The following is a 20,863-nucleotide window of genomic DNA, read 5'->3' as shown; positions in this document are numbered from 1 at the left end:
TTTCTACTTGCATGCTCTCTAAATATACTAAGGGGTCTGTACTAAGATTGCTTAGTATATTAATCGTAGTTGTTTGAAATTCCCAGTCTGATAATTCTAGTATCTCTGCCATGTCTGGTTCTAATTATTACTCTGTCTCTTCAAGTTGTGTTTTTATGCCTTTTATTATGCCTTGTATATAAACACTTCTTTAATTAGGGTTTTTTTTTTTTTTTAATTTTGGAGAGAGAACACACATGCAGGAGAGGGGCAAGGGGTGGCGGGGAGAGAGAGAGAATCTTAAGCAGGCTCCATGCTCAGTGCAGAGCCTCACATGGTGCTTGATCTCATGACTCTGGGATCATGACCTGAGCCAAAATCAAGAGTTGCATGCTCAACTGACTGAGCCACCCAGGCGCCCCTGTAATTTCCACTTGATAGCTGGACATGATGTACTGGGTAGAAAGAAATAGTTATGAATGGGTTTTTGATAACATGTTGGTAAGGTGTGGAAGTAGGGAAAGTATTCTATAATCTTTTTTTTTTTTTAAACGTTATTGATTTATTTTGAGAGAGAGTGAGCAGGGGAAAGGCAGAGAGAGAGGGAGAGAGAATCCCACTACACTGTCAGCACAGATCCCGATGCGGGGCTCAAACTCATGAATTCGCAGTGAGATCATGACCTGAGGTGAAATCAAGAGTCATATGCTTAACTGACTGAGCCATGCAAGTGCCCCATGGGAAAGTATTCTATAGTTCTGTGGTTAGGTCTCAGTCTGTCAGTGAATCTGTGCCTCTGTACTGTGAACTTCGTAAGTTATTTCTCGGTTTTTCTCCCCTCACTTCCTTTATGTGGGACAAGATGGCTAGAGAAAGTTGGAATTTTGTACTTTCGCTTCTTACAGGTCAGACACTGATAATACCCTGTCATTGTAGGCTCTGGTTAACTAGTTTGACCTAGGGCAGACCTTCTTAAAAAGAAGGGAGTACTCTGACATATTTCAAATTATTTCCTTTTTCTCTCCGTCTGTTGGATGCTCAAGATGAAATTTCTGCTATTTTTATTGTGAGAACCTAGTTGAGCCCTTGGAGGTAAAGTTCACAAACTTTGGGGTGGGGTGGTTGCTATGATGGAGTTCCTGTGGAGTTTTTAACACTCAGACTTCTATGCACTGAGCCTCCAGTAATTTGTCAATTATGGTTTATAGTTTTCTACCCTGGCACTGGTTTCTGTGGCGGTTTCTGCTGTTGAATCTCTTGCTCTGATAAACCATGACTCCCTGTATTCCCCTCTCCATCTCTTTATCTTGGGGGCAGTTGTTTGCTCTGTGTTCTTCCCTCATGGATCAAAGAAGAGTTGTTGATTTTTTAGTCTCTGAAGAGATTTTCACTTCTTGTTAGGACAGAGTGGCAACTTTTAAGCTCCTTACATGTGGAACCAGAAGTTGGTTGTGTTGTCTCCATTATAGTTTTTCATTTGACTTTTGTACAGTTTATCATTTTTGTATGTCTTTGCAATTAGCATTTTGATAACAACATCTGAGTCTCTTGAGTTAACATGCCATAGTTTTTATTATTTTCTTTCTTTTCTCTTTCTCTTTCTTTTTCTTTCTTTCTTTCTTTCTTCTTTCTTTCTTTCTTTCTTTCTTTCTTTCTTTCTTTCTTTCTTTCTTTCTCCTTCCTTCCTTCCTTCCTTCCTTCCTTCCTTCCTTCCTTCCTTCCTTCCTTCCTTCCTTCCTTCCTTCCTTCCTGAAATTTATTGTCAAATTGGTTTCCATACAACACCAGTTGCTCATCCCAACAGGTGCCCTCTTCAATGCCCATCACCCACTTTCCCCTCCCCCCACCCCTCATCAACCCTCAGTTTGTTCTCAGTATTTAAGAGTCTCTTATGGTTTGCCTCCTTCCCTCTCTGTAACTTTTTTTCCCCCCTTCCCCTACCCCTGGTCTTCTGTTGAGTTTTTCAGAATCCACGTATGAGTGAAAACATGTAACATGCCATAGTTTACTTAACCATTGTCTGTGTTTAAGTCAGTGCTCTTATAGATGCTAGTGTCGTGGACATCTTTTTGTGTATTCTGCTTCTCTTCAGTGACTGCCTAGGGTCATTTCCTAGAAGTCGTATCACTTTGTTTGAGAATGCACATCTATAGGGGTTACATGGTGCCTTTCAAAAGTATTTTACACATTTACACTGTAAGTGGCAATATATAGGTATATCAGCCTCACTACAGTACAGAGCTATATCTGTTTTGGAAAAGAAAGTTCTTAGGAGAAGATTTGGGTGCGAAAATGATTTATCTTATTTTCTTTTATATGAAATGTTCCCTTTCAGCCATTTCAAATACCCCCAAATTATACAGGTTCTCTTGATGTACTATCTAAATTTGTGATCTGGATCGTTAACAGCCTGTTTGTATGTCTCAGTGGGAGGCTAACCTGAATGTTGGGAGATGTTAATCATCATAAATTATGATCAGCATAATCAGCTTTATACAAATTGTGCACTACTGTGTGTTTAGCTTAGCAGAATCATTTGATAATCTGGGCAGGTCCATTCATTTGGAGATTCTAAGGTTGACAGTTGCTGATATTTTCCTTAAAGGTGTATGCTCCCAGGAAAAAGTTTGTTTTTCCCTTTCTTCTAGTGGTTGGATTCTTCTATAGGTGAGAGGTCAGGTAAAATGAATCCTAGTCAACAGTGATGCTTCTTGGATTTTAGTCTCAGATCATGGTTGCTGTGTGAAAATAAGAGATGGTACTAGTGAAAGACAGTAACTAATTCTGATTGTGGTTAAATTAAATATGTAATGGTGGCTTTGTCAAGTTATGTGGTTGTATGCTGTCAGTAAAATATGTGTAAAATGACTGATAATCTGAATTGAAGTTTTGGATTTCTTTAAATAATATATAATGACAATGCATTATTTAATTATTAATTAATAATAATTAGCAGTTATTGGATGCTTGCTATGTGCCAAGTACTATTCTAAGCTTTCTACATGTATTAAATTAATTTTCATAACAGCCTTAAATATTACTACCTCAAGTTTATGTATGTGCGACCTAAAACAAGTATTACGGAATCATGGTATTTATCTGACAATCCCTAAAGTCAGGAGTATATTTACTCTACATGCATGTCCACAGCAGATTAAAAGAAGCAAAATAAAAGTAGGGAGGGAGATTATCAAAGACCAGCACCAGTGTCCAGGTATACAGGATAAGTAAGATACTGAAATCTAGACACTAAAGAAGTAAAATCAAGATTTAAACCCAGGCAGTCTGCCTCTAGAGTTCTTGTATATTAGAAAACAGAATCATACTATGTTACTGTATTAAAGTTCTTGTTCTAATGGTGTAGCAAGAGGGCAGAATCTGGAGAATACTTCAGTTAATGTAGCAAAGCCTCATGTCTCCAGAACCTTTAGGGAATAGGGTGTTTTGAAAAACAGTATTACAAAGATCTCAGATTTGTTGTGCGTTATATGGTTCTTGTTTCTCTTAAATTGAACATAAATGATGTAATCAAAAATTTTTAAATGATTTAGTGATTTTGATAGGAATTTTTTCACTTTAGCTATTCTAGTAACATGTTAATTTGCATTTTAATTTGCATTTTTTTGATGACTAATGATTTTTTCGTGTGCTTATTGGTCATTCCAGTATTTTCCTTTCTGAAGTATCTGTTTAGAATCCTTGCTTATTATTTTAAATTTTTTTTTTCAACGTTTTTTTGTTTATTTTTGGGACAGAGAGAGACAGAGCATGAATGGGGGAGGGGCAGAGAGAGAGGGAGACACAGAATCGGAAACAGGCTCCAGGCTCTGAGCCATCAGCCCAGAGCCTGACGCGGGGCTCGAACTCCCGGACCGCGAGATCGTGACCTGGCTGAAGTCGGACGCTTAACCGACTGCGCCACCCAGGCGCCCCTTTGCTTATTATTTTAAAACTTAGATTGCTTGTTTTATTAAATTGTAGGGATTTTTTGTATATTTTGGATGTAAGTTCTTTATCAGATTTTATTTATTTATTTATTTTCTTTTTTTTTATTTTAGAGAGAGGGAAAGTGCATGAGTGGGGGAGAGGGGCAGGGGGAAAGAGAGAGAGAGAGAGAGAGAGAGAGAGAGAGAGAGAGAGAGGATCGTAAGCAGGCTCCGTGCTCGGTGCAGAGCTTGACGTGGGGCTGGATCTCATGACTGTGAGATGATGACCTGAGCAGAAATCAAGAGTTGGACGCTCAGCCAGAGAGAGAGAGAGAGGATCGTAAGCAGGCTCCGTGCTCGGTGCAGAGCTTGACGTGGGGCTGGATCTCATGACTGTGAGATGATGACCTGAGCAGAAATCAAGAGTTGGACGCTCAGCCAACTTAGCTACCCAGACACCCCTATCAGATTGTGTGTGTGTGTGTGTGTGTGTGTGTGTGTGTGTGTTGTGAATATGTGCTCCCATTTTGTGGCTTATTTATTCTTAAGATTTAAATTATTATTAGGTCCATTTTTTTCTTGTATGCTTTTTTCTTTCTGGGTCTTGTATAAGCAATCTTTGACTACCCCAAGATTACAAAGATTTTCACTTAGGTTTTCTTCTAGAATTTTTATAGTTTTAGCTTTTATATTTAGTTGTGTGATCCATTTTGAGTTAATTTTTGTATATAGTATGAGGTCAGAGCTGAGGATAATTTTTTTGATGGATATACAGTTGTTCTAGCACTGTTTGTTGAAAAACCTGTTCTTGGGGGGCCTGGGTGGCTCAGTCAGTTGAGCGTCCGACTTCGGCTCAGGTCATGATCTCACGGTCCGTGAGTTCGAGCCCCACGTCGGGCTCTGTGCTGACTGCTCAGAGCCTGGAGCCCGTTTCAGATTCTGTGTCTCCCTCTCTCTCTGCCCCTCCCCTGTTCATGCTCTGTCTCTCTCGATCTCAAAAATAAATAAACGTTAAAAAAAAAAAATTAAAAAAAAAAGAAAAACTTGTTCTTGTCGAAAATCAATGTGTGCATCTATTTCTGAATTTTCTATTATGTTCCATTAATCAAGCTTGTTGGGATTTTGATTGGGATTGTGTTAATTCTATAATTTGGTTAGAATTGATGCCTTATTTTCTGAGTGTCATTATGAACTCATAGATTTAAACACATTTAATATCTTAGTTCATTGTATTCATTATTCTTACTGATTTTCCAGTTCACTTTTTGGCCAATTGTTCAATTTTTGGCCAACTTAAAAGTTGGCTATTAAGTTCTTTTGATATGACCCTAGTAATGTCTGATAGATACCTTGCTCGCAACAGATATTCTAGCTAATTTTGTTTTTTTACATTTCTTGCTCCAGACTTGGAATCAGCCACTATACTTTTATATCAGCCATGGTACCTTTCTCAAAGATACCCTAGTTGCTTTTAATGGGAAATTGTGTTTGGAGATCACATTCTGGTCACTAGGGATGTTCTTTTCTACTGGGTAAATCAGAGGATTTTGAAGAATAAAATTCTTCTGGTTGAGTGTTGAGCACAAAGCAATGTGATATGTAGCAAAAAGTCCTGGAATGGGAGCCAGTTTTTTTAATTTTTTCATTCATTTGCCAAATATTTGTTGAGTTTCTGTCAGGTGCCAGGCACTCTTTTATGCAACAGTGAACAACGTAGGCAAAAACGCTCCCTTTATGGGAGTTTACAGTCTAGTTAACCCAGGATTTTTATTGAAACAACTGCTATTTTTCTTGGCCAATACCTTACGTTTAGGTCTTTCCTCATTTATAAGATTTTTTTTTTTTTTAATTTTTTTAACATTCAATTTTGAGAGACAGGGAGAGACAGAGTGTGAGTGGGGGAGGGGCAGAGAGAGAGGGAGACACTCCGAAGCAGGCTCCAGGCTCTGAGCTGTCAGCATAGAGCTGAACGTGGGGCTCAAACTCATAGACCATGAGATCGTGACCTGAGCTGAAGTCAGACGCTTAACTGACTGAGCCACCCAGGTGTCCCCCCTCATTTATAAGATTATGAAATTGTACTAAATGGTCTGTAGTGTTTTCACTCGAAAAGTTTAATAATTTTGTTTTCTTGCTTCCATGCTTATTCAGTGTTTGTGCTGTTCCTTTCCTCTTTTTGTCTTATCCTCTTACAGAAATGACAGAAGAAGAACAGTTTGCTCTGGCTCTCAAAATGAGTGAGCAGGAAGCTAGGGAGATGAACAGCCAAGAGGAGGAAGAAGAGGAACTCTTGAGGAAAGCCATTGCAGAAAGCCTGAATGTAAATATGCTATGTTCGAAAAGTTTGTGAGGGTTGATCAGAAGTTAATTTTTTGTTGTTTTTGTTTTTTGTTTTTTACTTCTGCAGTATTACAGTTGCATTAGGAACTCTCTGTAGTAGTTCATAAGGTTTTCAACTAACAAATATTTCCCATAATAATTTTAAAGTGTTTGTTGAATTGTTGGTGAATCCAATTTGAAGTGTTTTGTTAATTTAAATGAAAGAGTTTTCTTCCACCCCACAAGATTTTCAGTATATGGTTTAAGAGGATCATAGTAGTTGGCAGCTTCCGAAAAGAGTTACCAAGTCCCAAGAAACCAAAAGGAAGCAAGATGAGGTGCTTACTTCCCCTGTGTTTTGGGGAGAGCAAAGGCAATGAGAAACTAGAAGTGAGTTATGGAAAGAAAGAATGAGCAATTAAAATTTTTTCAAATAATGTTAAATTGTGATTTGAATATGTATAGTTGAAATTATTTTAAATGTGAAGGTTATTTGCCAGTAGGAGGTCCTGAGCCATCCTTTATGTCATTCATGTCTCTATATTAGAAAAGGATGTAGTATAGTGATCTAGTATAGCATTTTGCACATAGTAGGCATTCAGTACACATTGTAGAAGTCATTTGAATTGAGCATCTGCATTTTGGAAAGGAGAATCTCTTAGGGACAGTGGCCTCCCCATTTTGTCCTTCCTGTGACCCTTCATGTATAGCTATTTTAATAATAAACCTGGTCTGGTGTGGGATCACTTGTTTCAGAGTTGCCGGCCTTCTGATGCTTCTGCTACCAAATCTCGACCTCTGGCAACTGGACCATCTTCACAGTCCCACCAAGAGAAAACCACAGACTCTGGGACCACTGAAGGCATGTCTCCCTGTTCTGACTCCTCCCACTCATCAAGTATAACTATATCACAGGGATCTCATGCTGAGAGTAGATATACAGAAATGCCCCAAATCCCTTTGGTGTGGTATTAAAGAGGTTAAATCTGAAAGTAGTTGAGATCTCACTAATATCCAGCATACTTTTATCTCCAAGGAAGTCAACATTTGGTTAAACACAAAGAAGAGCCTTTTACCCACATTATGTAATTCTTGGTAAGTGATAACTTACCAAGCCCTCTTAACGAAGAACAGTTTGTCCTTAGCCCTACTTTTTCTCAAATACCTACAGGCATATGGCAGCTGGTACCTCCATCACTGTTTAAAGGCTCACATATCAGTCAGGGAAACGAGGCTGAGGAAAGAGAGGAGCCTTGGGACCACACTGAAAACACTGAAGAGGAGCCGGTCTTTGGCAGCTCAGGAAGCTGGGATCAGTCAAGCCAGCCAGTGTTTGAGAATGAGAACGTTAAATGTTTTGACAGATGTATTGGCCACTTGGCTGAGCACACACAGTGTGGGAAGCCACAGGAAAGTACTGGGAGGGGTTGTGCTTTTCACAAAGCTGCCCAGGGTAGGGGGGACACGTCTAGGCACTGTCTGCTTACCCAAGCAGATGCCAAAGGTCTCGATGTTGGGGGCACTGTGCACTACTTCTGGGGTATTCCATTTTGCCCTGCTGGAGTAGACCCTAACCAATATACCAAGGTCATTCTCTGCCAGTTGGAGGTTTATCAGAAGAGCCTAAAAATGGCTCAGAGTCAGCTCTTTAAAAAAAAAGTGTTTGGGGAACCAGTGTTACCTAGACCTCCTTCTCTGATCCAGAATGAATGTGGCCAAGGAGATCAGGCTAGTGAAAAAAATGAAGACATCTCAGAAGATATGGGAGATGAAGACAAAGAGGAGAGGCAGGAGTCTAGGGCATCTGTCTGGCACTCAAAAACCAAGGATTTCCAAGAAAGCCCAATTAAAAGCTTGAAAGAGAAACTTTTGTTGGAGGAAGAACCAACAACCAGTCATGGTCAGGTAAGGGTCAGTGATGCTGTGATTAAGGATGATTTATTCACAAGTTAAACAAGAATTATAGCTATTTGTTCTTTTTGTGGTCTTTTTTCCTGATTTTAAAGTAACACATGCTCACTATGGAGAATTAGGAAAGTATGGGAGAGTGTAAGGAAGAAAAAAATTATCCATAATCTCAGCGCCAAGAGGCAATCATCATTATTTCTGTGCATTTTAACATGTTATTTTTAAATTTTTCAACAAAATGAAGACTCTTGTGTATAAGCTTTATTTCTTTTCCCCACTTAATAGTTTATCTTAAATCTTTTCTGATTCATTAAGTGTATTTGAAAACATTATTATATGGATGTGTCATAATTTATACTTTGTGTTTTAAAATTTTATTATTTCTAAAAAGTTAAGTTTTTGAATAGGTAATAATATTCACATGGCCCAGAATTCAAAAAGATGTCAATGAAAAGTCTGTCACTTATCCCCTTCCCCAGCCAACCAGGTCCCTTCCCTCAAGTCCACCTATATTGCTAGCTTCCAGTGTATTCTTCTAAGATATTTTATGTAGTACCAGCAAATGAGTATACATACTCTTTTTCCATACTCTACACATTATTCTGCACCTTGCTTTTTTCATTGAAATCTTTCTGAGATTGTTCCATAACTGTACATAAGGAATTTCTTCCTTATTTTGGATGTGTAATACACTGTGTATGGATGAATTTTATCCAGTGCCCCTATTGGTTGACTTTTAGGTGTCTGATATTTTACAAACACTATTGCACTGATTACTCTTGTATAAAGATGTTTCATCCACATGGGAGATATTTGCATAATTTCTTGTAGATATAATTGGTGGATCAAAGGATATATGCATTTACAGTTTTGTTAGCTACTGCCAAATTGCCTTCCATAGATGTTGTATAAATTTATACTCACAGCAGTGTATGAGTACCAGCTTCCCTTAACCATACCAAATCAGTACTATTAGGACTTTTTGATCTTTGCCAATCTGAGGAATGAAAAATACTATCTCAGTACAGTCTTAAATTGCTTTTCTTTTATTGTGTGTGCAGTTGAAACCCATTTATATTTCCTCTTCTGGCTGTTTAGATTTTATGGGCATTTTTCTTTTTCAACAGTTTTTTTCTTAGTGGTTTGTAGGCACCCTTTACATATTAGAGGAAGTGGTCCTTTTTAATAGGAAGGGTAGTTTTCCAGTTTATTTCCCCCCCACATGATGGTATATTTTTTATTTTGCTTGTGGTGGTTTTCTATAATTTACCAAAAAACAATCGCCTATTTGGGAACATTTAGGTTGCCTTTTCAGTTTTTTTTCTGATATATCTAGATTGTATTATATATCAAAGCTTATATTCTATTTTTTCTCTAGATATTATAAAAGCAATCATATAATTATAATATACATAGTTATATACTATACACAATATATAATTATAATGTATAAACTGAAAGTTTAAATTTGGAGTATTCTTTTCTATGCGTATGCTGTTTGTTACTATTTTTATTTTTGGGCTCTCAGTTTTTGGTTTTGTTTTGCTGTTATCCTATTCTGTCTCTTATGATAAGAGTTCAAGAAATGATTTTTTAGCTATGAGAAATTTCACAGCATAGTGTAGAGAACCTGGATTTGCAGTTTGAATTTTGACTTTTGTGTTTTAGTAACTGTATATCTTTGAGCAAGCTATTTAACCTTTGTGAATCTCAGTTTTACATTTGTAAAATGAGAATAGTAATTCATGTCTTACAGTAGTTTTAATGATTAAAGTGAATTATGTAAAATGTCTAGTATGATGCTTAGGAGATTATAGGCACTCAGTAAATGGTAGTTCTCTCTAAGGGACCAGAACAGCATTCATTGAGGGTACCTATGGGAATCATTCTTCCTCAGCAGCCTTCTTCATCCACATTCTGGCAATTTTGCTGTAAGGGAAGGGAAAGTATTTTTCTTAACAATTCTTCTAGTGACTTACCTCTTTTCCAAAGGAAAGTTAGATTGTGCTTGTGATAACATGTTTGTTTGTTAGTTCTTTGTAATTCAGAGATACTTCCCCTTAAGAGAATAAATTAGCTCTATAAATGAACATTTATTTATTGTATTTGTTGACTGATTGATTGTAATTCAAGTTGTTAGCTTGAAAATCCCAGGGACTAGAGTTGTAGAGCGTAGCCTTTTGTCAAGTTCTAAGGTTTGAAAGCAGCGACTTTGGAACCGCAGTGTATGAGTACCAGCTCAAGGATGATGGGGGCACTATACAGACTGAAGTTCTCTAACTTCCCTGAACCTGGCCACCAAATACTATAGATAGTAAGTACTATTTGGCCACAAGCAATCAAATCAAGCTAGTTTAATTAAAAAAGAAGACTTTATCTCGGAGCGCCTGGGTGGCTCAGTTGGTTGAGTGTCCACCTTTGGCTCAGGTCATGATCTTGCAGTTTGTGGGTTTGGCCCCATGTTAGGCTCTGTGCTGACAGCTTGGGGCTGGAGTCTGTTTCAGTTTTTGTGTCTCCCTCTCTCTGCCCCTCCCCCGCTCTCACTCTGTCTCTCTCAAAAATAAATGGGAAATATTTAAAAAAAAAAAAAGAGGACTTTATCATGAGGAAACAGGGTGCCTCATAAATTCTAAAACAGGATGGTATCTAAGCCTGGACAAGGTCTGCGATGTTATCTGTAATTTTTCTATATCTAATTGCTATATTGTGGTATCTGCTTTGTTGTTCTCCCTACATATTGGCTTTCTTGGCTTCTCTTTCACAATGGTAGGTGGAAGACACTGATCCTACAGCTTCCAAACTTAAATGCAGGTTATAGGAGATTTATTCTCTTTCAGTTCCAATTTCAAATTCTAAGAAAGGACTTATGGCCCATTTGGGGTTAGTAGCCTTCACCAGCCCAGCTTACTGTGGCCTGATGTGTGGTCTGTGTCAAATTGTACAAGTGACTAAGTCCACTGCTATAATATAGTGGGAGGGGTGATGGACTGTCTTTAGCAAAAAAAGAGACCAGGCAGACAAACTAGTAAGTATCCATATAGTCACTGTCATTAACATTAATTTTAGAAATGACTTAGAACTGTTGAAAAATATTGAAAAGTTTAAATTTTTTTTTTTCAACGTTTATTTATTTTTGGGACAGAGAGAGACAGAGCATGAACAGGGGAGGGGCAGAGAGAGAGGGAGACACAGAATCGGAAACAGGCTCCAGGCTCTGAGCCATCAGCCCAGAGCCTGACGTGGGGCTCGAACTCACGGACCGCGAGATCGTGACCTGGCTGAAGTCGGACGCTTAACTGACTGTGCCACCGAGGCGCCCCTGAAAAGTTTAAAGAATAAAGTTGATAACATTCAGGGTCCTACCATCTAGTGATATACTCCTTCATCTTCTATACCTATTTTTGTACAGTGTCTATAATATTATATTTTTGTATTTTTATGTTAACATTATGTACACATTTTCTTATGATATTAAAATCATTTGTAGATTTCACTTTTTTAATGACTGCATAATAGTCTGGCTTATGAATTTATCATATTTTAACCCTTTTCATACTGCTAGATATTTTGGTTGTGGTAAACATCTTTCTTAAGTAAAACTTTGTTCTATTTAAAATTAGTGTCCTTAGGGGTAGGGAGCAAGAAAAATTCTGGGTTAAAGAGCTGCAAACATAAAAAAAGGTCTTACTATTTATTGCCAAGTTGCGTTTTGGAAAGGTTGCTCAAATGTGTACTCCTTCCTTACAGTAATGTATGAGAATGCCTAGGTCAGTCTTGCCAACACAGAATAGGATCTGTAAAAAACAAAACAAACAAACTTGCAAATTTTATAGGCAAATAATGAAAATCTTACAGTTGTAATTTTACCACTTGGTTTTTTGCTTTTAGGAACTGTGGGTAGAAAGAATTTACATGTTTATTAAACATTTTCTATTGATTATGACTTTGCTGGAGCTGCCCATATATGAGACTCCTTGGTTGATAGAGATAGCAAAAGATTTCTAGAAATAGGGACTTAAAAACATTCACTTTGAGGCAAATTGCTTTAGTATACATGAAGGTTTTAAAAGCTTTCGAATCAGATAGCTAGTTTCTGGCATCACAGCAACAATAGAGAGGTTGTTAGTGAAGATGGAAAGATCATCTTGATGGCCATACAGCCGGGAGGTGGAGGAGTAGTATATTGATGTGGTCGCTACTCTTCAGGGTCTGATCCTTAATTTTTCAGTCCAGATACTGGAATTTATTTTTCAGAAATGGCCAGATTATGTGGGGGTGTGAGAACTGATGTTGACAAGTCAAACTTCAAGCTGACTTGTACACCAGATGACAGTTTGCTGATTTATTATGGAAGATAGATGTTTTTGGTGACCAGAATATTCAGGTTCACCGTCCATTGAGCCTTCTTCTAGGATGAAGGTATCTAGAAGGCTGAAAATAGTAATCAGAAAATAGTAATTTTAATGGATGATGCAGCTAGTTTATGGAAAGACCTGGTAAGCTACTAATACCTGGTAACAGAAGACATTTCTATAGTGACCAGATGATGTGTCTGTTAATTTTTACTTCCCAGGCCATGGTGTTGATGACACTGCTTGATTCTGAATTTTTGGATTTTTCTTTTTTAGATTCATATCACCCCTTTTTCATTAACATGTTATTTCTTCAGGCAGAATGCAGTGTCTTGATTAGGCCACAGCTTCCTTAAAGTTGTATTCATATCATGTGTCCCTGTTCACCTTGATTAGATTTGGGTATTCAAGTTTTGTTTGCTTATTTTGCTATGTTATTTTCATATTCTGGAAGAACTTCACTTTACCCCTATGTTCAGAATGCTGCCACAGAGGTGTAAGTTTAGAAATTAAAAATGATTTATTGATGGGTGCCTGGGTGGCTCAATCGGTTTAGCCTCTGACTTTGGCTTAGGCCATGATCTCACAGTTTGTGAGTATTGCATTGGGCTCTCTGCTTTCAGCGTGGAGCCTGTTTCAGATCCTCTGTCCCCCTTTGTCTCTGCCCCTCCCCTGCTGGTTCGTCCTCTCTCGCTTGCTCACTCTCTCTCAAAAGAAATAAACTTGAAGAAATGATTTATTGAAATGACATTTTTGAGATTCTGTGTTGAAATGATTGTAGGAGTATTACTTGAGTAAACAATATAACAATAATGGTTAGAACATGGATTTTGGAGTCGGATTTCAGCTCCACTTTTAGCCAGCTCTAATTTTGGGTAAATTATTTAACCTGTCAAAGTTTCACTTACCTCATTTCTAAAATAATAGTTTCTGCCTCACAAGGTTCTTATGATGATTAAAGGAGATAATGCATTTTAAAGTGATTTGCATAGGCTTGGCACATAATAGGCGTATAATAATTAAAACAAAACACTGAGAAAGGTAGATATGCTTTTAGTCTAAGGTAGAGGTGCAGGTATCTTTTAACTTAATTGCCTTGATTGATTCTGAAGCTCAAGTTTATTCAACTAGTCCTTCTAAGAGAGTAAAATCTACTAAATGGACACTAGGTGTCAGTATTTACCTTTTTAAATTTTTAAAAAAAATTTTAGTAATCAGTGTTTCGTCACTACTGATTTCAAACAAATACTCAGGTGACTATTTATTGCTGTCGTATTTTAGTCCTTTTGTCAGTTTTGTTTAACCCTCATTTTTCATGATGATTGCATTCCTGATCATTGTACAGCTTTATCTTTCCTTTGAATGAAGTTTCATCTCAGCTATTTCTGTTTTTTAGTATATTTTATCATTTGCCTGACTGGTACAGAGATGCTTAGCTTGTTTAGGTTATTTATATCCTGTTAGGAGACCCTGAAAACTACAGCCAGTAGCTTTATATCTATTGGAAGAAGCCTTATAGCTCAGGCCCTTCTTCAGAAATTTCCCTAAGGCAGCTGTGCTCTTAGGGAAGTTTCTGTGCTCTTATGTGCACCTACATTTAATGAGTTGACATTTGTACCAACTTTACTATTAATCATAGAAAATAATCTTTTTTTAATCTAGTCCCTATTTGTTACATTTTTTAAATTAAAATTTTCCTTAACATTTATTCATTTTTGAGAGAGAAAGACAGAGTGTGAGTAGGGGAGGGGCAGAGAAAGAGGGAGACACAGAATCCCAAGCAGGCTCCAGGTTCTGAGCTGTCAGCATAGAGCCCAATGTGAGGCTTGAACCCACAAACTGTGAGATCCATGACCTGAGCCAAAGTCCACAGCTTAACCGACTGATCCACCTAGGCGCCCCTTTTTTGTTACATTTCTTGAAAGATATCCCTGTAGCCAGATATTAAAACGATAGTGGCAGATTTGTAGCAAAAGGAACCTTTATAACCTTCCTGTTGGGATGGTCTGTTTTATGACCTGGTTGTACTTAGACATCTTTTACAGATTGCATTGTTTTTTGCAACAGAATATGTCCATTGGAAACTGGGCTTTTCTCTGTATTTTCTCTATCCACAACAAAAGCTTTATAATTTTTTTGATGTTATGTATTTAAAAAAATTTTTTTTAATGTTTATTTTAGAGAGAGAGAGCGTGAGCGAGTAAGGGGCAGAGAGAGGGAGACACAGAATCCAAAGCAGGCTCTAGGCTCTGAGCTGTCAGCACAGAGCCTGATGCAGGGCTTGAATGCATGAACCATGAGATCCCGGACCTGACCTGAAGTCAGATGCTTAACCGACTGAGCCACCCAGGCACCCTGTTATGAATTTTTTTTTTAAGTTTACTTATTTATTTTGAGAGAGACAGTGCAGGCCGGGGAGGGGCAGAGAGAGACGGAAATGAGACAGAGGATCTGAAGCAGGCTCTGCACGCTGACAGCACAGAGCCCAATGCAGGGCTTGACCTCATGAACTGTGAGATCATGACCTGTGCCAAAGTCAGATGCTTAACTGACTGAGTCACCCAGACGCTCCTGTAATTGCTTTTTTGAAATCATAATTCATTTGACTCACAATTAATATTCATATGTCTTACATTTTACAAAGTACATCATACATATTTTTAAATTCTCACAATAATGCTCTGTGAGGCCGTCATTAATACCCGTTTTAAGATGAGGAAACAGATTGAGATGTGACTTATCCTAGATTACAGAGTTGATGTGTGATCCACTTGGGATCTAAAACCCAGTGTTCTCACTCCATAAGATGTGCTCTTTTTACTGAAACTTACTTATGTAAAATGTTTTATTCTTATTGCTAATTGCTGATTAATAGTGTTGAGCAATTAATTTTATTTTTTTAATAGAGGACAGACGAGTTCATCTGTGCCTGTATATTTAGGATGTTATATATTTCTTTGCAGTCTTCCCAAGGGCTATTTGTTGAAGAAACTTCTGAAGAAGGAAACTCTGTACCTGCCTCACAAAGGTAAGTTTATATGTTATGTGTCTGAATTCTCTGATGGTGCCAGAATAAGAGAGATGAACGACATTAGTGAGACTGTATAGGGACAGCTTGTCAGGGATCTTTTAGCTCCTTTATAAACACAAACCAAGAGAGATTATTATCTTCCAGTTCTCAAATATGTATCTCATAGAAGTCTAGAATATTAGAGTGGAAGAGACTTTTTTTTTGTCCAGCCATCTTGGCTCATATCCCATTTATACCATTCCTGAATAGTGTTTACATCCTGCTACTCTTTTAACTATTCTAGCTTCCTATGCCAATTTGAAAGCTCTAGATTTTTTTAGTCCTTCTAGACCACCTGTCCTCTTTCTTTATTCCCTTATGCTTATTTTATCTGCATATTCAAATTGTATACATCTTTTAAGGCTATTCTTGAGACTTGTTTTTTATTATTCATATTATTCAGGTCACAGAGAATATGTGTCACTCTCACTTCCTGTCCTTTGCCACTTTTAATCTGTCTTTCATTTTTTCCTTAAATTGCTGTGTTTGTATTACCTCCTCAGTTATTCTTGCTGATTGATTGATTGATGGGGTTACCTTCTTAAGTTTTCTCACCTTAATAATATATAGTGGTTGGTTGGTTACAAACTGCATTATCAACTGGATCAGGTTTTCAATGACTTTTCCCTTTTATCTGGTAGTTGACCTTTGGGGATTACTGTAGAGCTTAATTTTGTGTTGAGTGACCTTCATCTCTCATGTGGAAGTTGAGGCGCTATTACCATTTGCTGTAATTTGGTGGTGGTTCTTGGGCTTTTGGTTAAGTTGATAGTAGGAGATATTTCTTCCTGAGTTGAAGAATAATGGTTTTGGTTTGATTCTCCTGCTGTTAAGACAATTTTGGAAGTGGTTTTAACTGGAGCAGGCCTTCTGCTTCTGGCAGGTCTCTGTGCTTTGTTGTGGTGAGCCTTGTGCAGAGCAGATGTAAGTTTTAATAAATGATTATACGCTTTGTCACCAGGAGAGAGTTAGAATTGCAGGCAATGTGGTTTGACTTCAAATTGATTAGCCCATTTTATAAATGTCAGCAAATTGTTTTGTGATGGACCCTTTGAATAGAGCCCTAATGTTACCTGCAGAGTAAACTGTGTCTGGCTAGAGTTTATAACAAATGTTACTAGATGTTTTATTTAGAGAGAGAAATCACTTGTGGTTTCCTATTAGGATTTAGTTATTTATCATGGACCAGTGATGGTTAGTCTCTCTTCTCTGTGGTTCTTGGTTGATGTGGGGTTGTATGTTTTTAAGCGTCCTCTTGCATACTTGATCAAACAATCATAAAGCTCTGTGAAGCATGAGGAGGGTAGCTCAGATGCTCAGATTTCTCATCCATGTGTTCCTGTGTCAGAAGGAGATTACACTCCATGGACAAGCAGGATAAACTAGAAGTTTGATGGAAGTGATTCATAATTATGTTACTCTCAGAAGAGCTTTTCAACTTGTATGGGCAGGTCTTTACTATAGGGCAGTTTGGAATTACATTTTTTTTGTTTGTTGGAAAAAGCCACATCTTGAGATAAAGAGGAAATTTAACTGCAAGGTGAGGGAAAAGCTAGTGTGTTGTTAGGAGAATCTCCATATTTTCTCTTATGAGTTTACAAATCTCTAACCTTCAGAAGGCTGAGGTGGAGGCTATAAAACACCATTGACATTCTTACATTGGAGTGGAGTTTTCGTCTTCCTTGGTATTCACAGATAGTCCTTACCCTTCAACTTTCCTTTGTAAATATTCCAAAAGGGGGTTCTTTTGGTTCAGTGATTTCACTGCAACCAGAGTTGTAAGCATGTTTGTTTTCCTCATTTCTGACCTGGAGTTTTCACTACCAATTCCTTGCTCTCCTGTTGTGCAAGTGGTATCAGATGGCAGGTATAGATTACCTGTGGCCTTGTAAATGACTCACCATTGCTTTTGGCCTTGTGTTCTAATTTGGTTCACTGGGATTCACTTAAGGTTTGGTTCTTTTTCAGCATTGCTGCTTTGACCAGTAAGAGAAGTTCAGTCCTTATGCCAGAGAGTTCTGCAGAGGAAATCACTGTGTGTCCTGGTAAGCACTTCACTGATTTTACTCAATCTGATCCTTAGCTATCTTACCTTTTTGTGCCAATTAATTTTTCTGACTTTTCCAGCCCATTTTCAGGAGGTTTATGTGTGATTGATGTATGTGTGTATATCTCCTCCATATATATATATATATATATACATATACATATATATATATACACACACACACACACATATACACACATATATGCACACACATATATATACACACACACACACATACACATACGTATACGTACGCACTCACTTTTTTAATGGACATTGGCTCTGATTCTTCATCTTCACTTAGAGCTATTTTAGTTTTGAAATTAATATGGCTCTTTTGTCTACTTGTTTGCTTACCAACCTCATCAGATATGACAGCAAAACATCAGGAATAGCATTTAACTGTACATTGAGAGGCAAGAGGACTTCATATTTTGGTTTATGGGTTCTCCAAATTGGACTTTCCTCAAATATGCCTGTCATTAAACAGATTTTTCTCACAGCCTTTTACTATTTTTATATACCATTTACTCATTGCAGAGGGAGTCCAGAAATTGAATTTTGTGTACAGTTCTGTCATTGACTTATTTTTAATTTCAGATAAGACATTTAACGTAGTTAAGCACTGTACTTTGCTTTTTGTTAATTGTAGAGATGAAAAGACATGGGGTACCTTACTTTAGGTACAAGAGATGTTCATTCAAGGTTGTACATGAATAGATTTTGACATACAAAATCATTTTTTTTTGCTTTAATTGTAACAAACTTTTATTAAAATTTTTTTTGCTAATGTGATTTTATTTATTTTAATTGAAGTATAGCTAACATACAATGTTACACTAGTTTCATGTGTACAACTTGTGATTTGGCAAATTTATACATTATGCTGTGGTCACCACAAGCATAGCTACCATCTGTCACCCTGAAGCACTTTTACGGTACCATAGACTATATTCCCTGTGCTGTACTGGTTATTCATTCCATAACTGGAAGCCTGTATTTCCCACTCCCCTTCACCCATTTTGCCCATCCCCCCGCCTTGGTACATAAAATAATTTTAAATGAACTAAGATACCCATTATCTAAGGGAACTCTTGAGCTGAATCATTGTATAATATGAAAAATTACTTTGTGATAATGAGCCACTACTTTTTAAGGAATTTGTTTTAGCTTATATTTTCTTGTTTTGCCTTTCTTAAAAGTGGGGCCCATTACATTTATCAGTAACCTCATTCATGTGAGATTGAGGGACTTCCTATCAATGTTTAAACTCTTTGGGCAACAAGTGTTGCATACTTGTTACCATAGATCACACCTAGTTTTCCCTTAGGTCTCATATAACCTATCAGGGTCAGAGAGACACATAGCTTCTTATTTTGGTTTCTTTCAACTTTTTTCTTTAGAGACCTAAACTTAGTTTACACATTATTCTAGGAAGGACCTATAAACATTTATAAACATTTGGCAGCATATCATAAAGGCCTTTCTTATTTTTAAAGTTTAATTATGTTGTTTTTTATTGAAAGTGGTTTTTTAATTCTTATAAAATGTATTTGGATTACTGCCTAATGATACCCGCTGAGAGACCCCACTACCAAGTGCTCTGATTTTGGCAGGAGCACTCAGGGATGCTGTGCTATCTTTGTGAAAAGAAAACTTTACCCTGCTTTGTCTTGGATTGCTGATTCATGCCATCCCGTTGGATGTATGTGTGTATCTCTTCCACATATGTATGTGTACATATACACACACACCCACTCAGTGTGTTTAGGATGATGGCATGTATGTCACCTTAGGATCTTGCAGGAGGAACCTTATAAATACAATAATTTTGAAAGCCCTAGTTAATGAGAGGGAAAAGCATGCCCTTCAGTACTGAGGTTAGATAACTTTTTTTTTTTTTTTGGTTAGATAACTTTTATGATCATGACTTGCTGTCATTAGCTTGCTAATTAAGTCCAACTGTTTGCTGACATAAACCACTTCTACATGAGATTGTAAAAGGTTTTCATTACATTACTGTTCCTTTTGCTAAGAAAGTATAACTACTTCTCCATGGAGCCAGATTCCTGAATGTCTTTGTAAATGTATAATTTAGAAGCTATGCAACTAAATTTTCTGGAAAATTTGAGTTCTGGATGTTTTCTAAATGAATGAAATACAGATTGAGTGTTGTAGTTCATCTTACCTTTTTTGTGTTGTCCTATATTTCTGACAGTTCCAGGGATCTGATATTCAGAATTATCACATCTTTTTAGAGTTACTCACTTTGTTGAAGAAGCAGGATTATAGCCTTATGCCTATATTGTATATGCTCCTAGCATTGTTTATTTCTAAAGAGCTAATGCTGTCTTGTCTTTATAGTTGAATATTTCAGCCATCTACAGAAAGCTTAATTAAAGACTTCTTATCATTACAGTAGTGCAAACAATGAGTAGCTCTGATTTTTTTTTAGCAGACTGAATGTCTTTTTTGGTACTCTCAAGGAAACTTGGCAAAGAAGTTTCTTTCTTTCTTTTTTTTTTGGTTTTATTAAACAATTCATGAATCAGGCAGCATCTCATCTAGCAAGTAGAGGGGGGTCCTGACAAAGAAGACTTTGAAGTTTATGCACTGTAAGCCTTTTCCCATGAAGGTAATAAAATCTGTGTGTGTGTTCATGCATATTCATTTTTCAGAGAAAAATTATAAGGTATAGAAGTATAGTTAACACTAGAAATGTGTTTAATCCCTCTTTGATGATTGAGAAGATAACCTCAGTATTTTATAGGTACTTTATTTGCCCAATATTGGCCATTATATTTGTGAAGAACATAAGTATCAGTTAGATGTACAGTGCTTGCAGTGTAGATAAGAGAGAACTTACTGGATTTGTATTCTGGGATAAGTTTCTTTTTCAGATTTGTTGTCCTTTTCTGACATAGAGGTACTGTTATTTTGTTATATTAAGTGATAAGTGTCTCCACCAGAGGTTGGCAGACTTTTTCTGCAAAAGACTAGAGAGATATTTTAGGCTTTATGGGATAAACTACTCACCTCTGCCATTGAAACTACTCAGTACTACCATTTTAGCACAAAAGGAACCATAAAATACAAAGAAGAATGTGTGTGGCTGTGTTCCAATAAAACTTTATTTACAAAAACAGGAGGCTGGCTGATTTTGGCCCATGAGCTATAGTTTGCTGACTCCTGAACTAGACTATGAGGGACACCATCTTATATCTCCATGTTGCTTATAGCCTGTACAGTGCCTGGAACTTGT

General features: G+C 37.2%; 1 protein-coding gene across 6 annotated transcripts in view; it reads left to right on the top strand.

The window, feature by feature from the left end:
* UIMC1 (ubiquitin interaction motif containing 1) overlaps positions 1–20,863 on the top strand; it is a 118,504-nt gene that overhangs the window by 48,273 nt on the left and 49,368 nt on the right. For 3 of the 6 annotated variants that reach the window (XR_015240642.1, XM_086676460.1, XM_086676533.1), the window contains 5 exons: positions 6,101–6,225; positions 6,981–7,080; positions 7,390–8,129; positions 15,448–15,512; positions 17,523–17,599. Coding sequence is in view for 5 of the 6 variants with exons in the window: in XM_086676460.1 (XP_086532586.1) it covers positions 6,101–6,225; positions 6,981–7,080; positions 7,390–8,129; positions 15,448–15,512; positions 17,523–17,599 (1,107 nt within the window). In the remaining variant the exon portion in view is untranslated. Of the gene's footprint in view, positions 1–6,100; positions 6,226–6,980; positions 7,087–7,389; positions 8,130–15,447; positions 15,513–17,522; positions 17,600–20,157; positions 20,237–20,863 lie in introns of all 6 variants that reach the window. The other 3 variants (XM_086676655.1, XM_086676793.1, XM_086676724.1) reach the window with 3 other exon arrangements.

Source organism: Puma concolor, chromosome A1, assembly GCF_028749965.1.
Source record: "Puma concolor isolate L17-30 chromosome A1, mPumCon1.1.hap2, whole genome shotgun sequence".
Lineage (NCBI taxonomy): Eukaryota > Metazoa > Chordata > Mammalia > Carnivora > Felidae > Puma > Puma concolor.
This window is presented reverse-complemented; position numbering and strand designations above follow the sequence as displayed.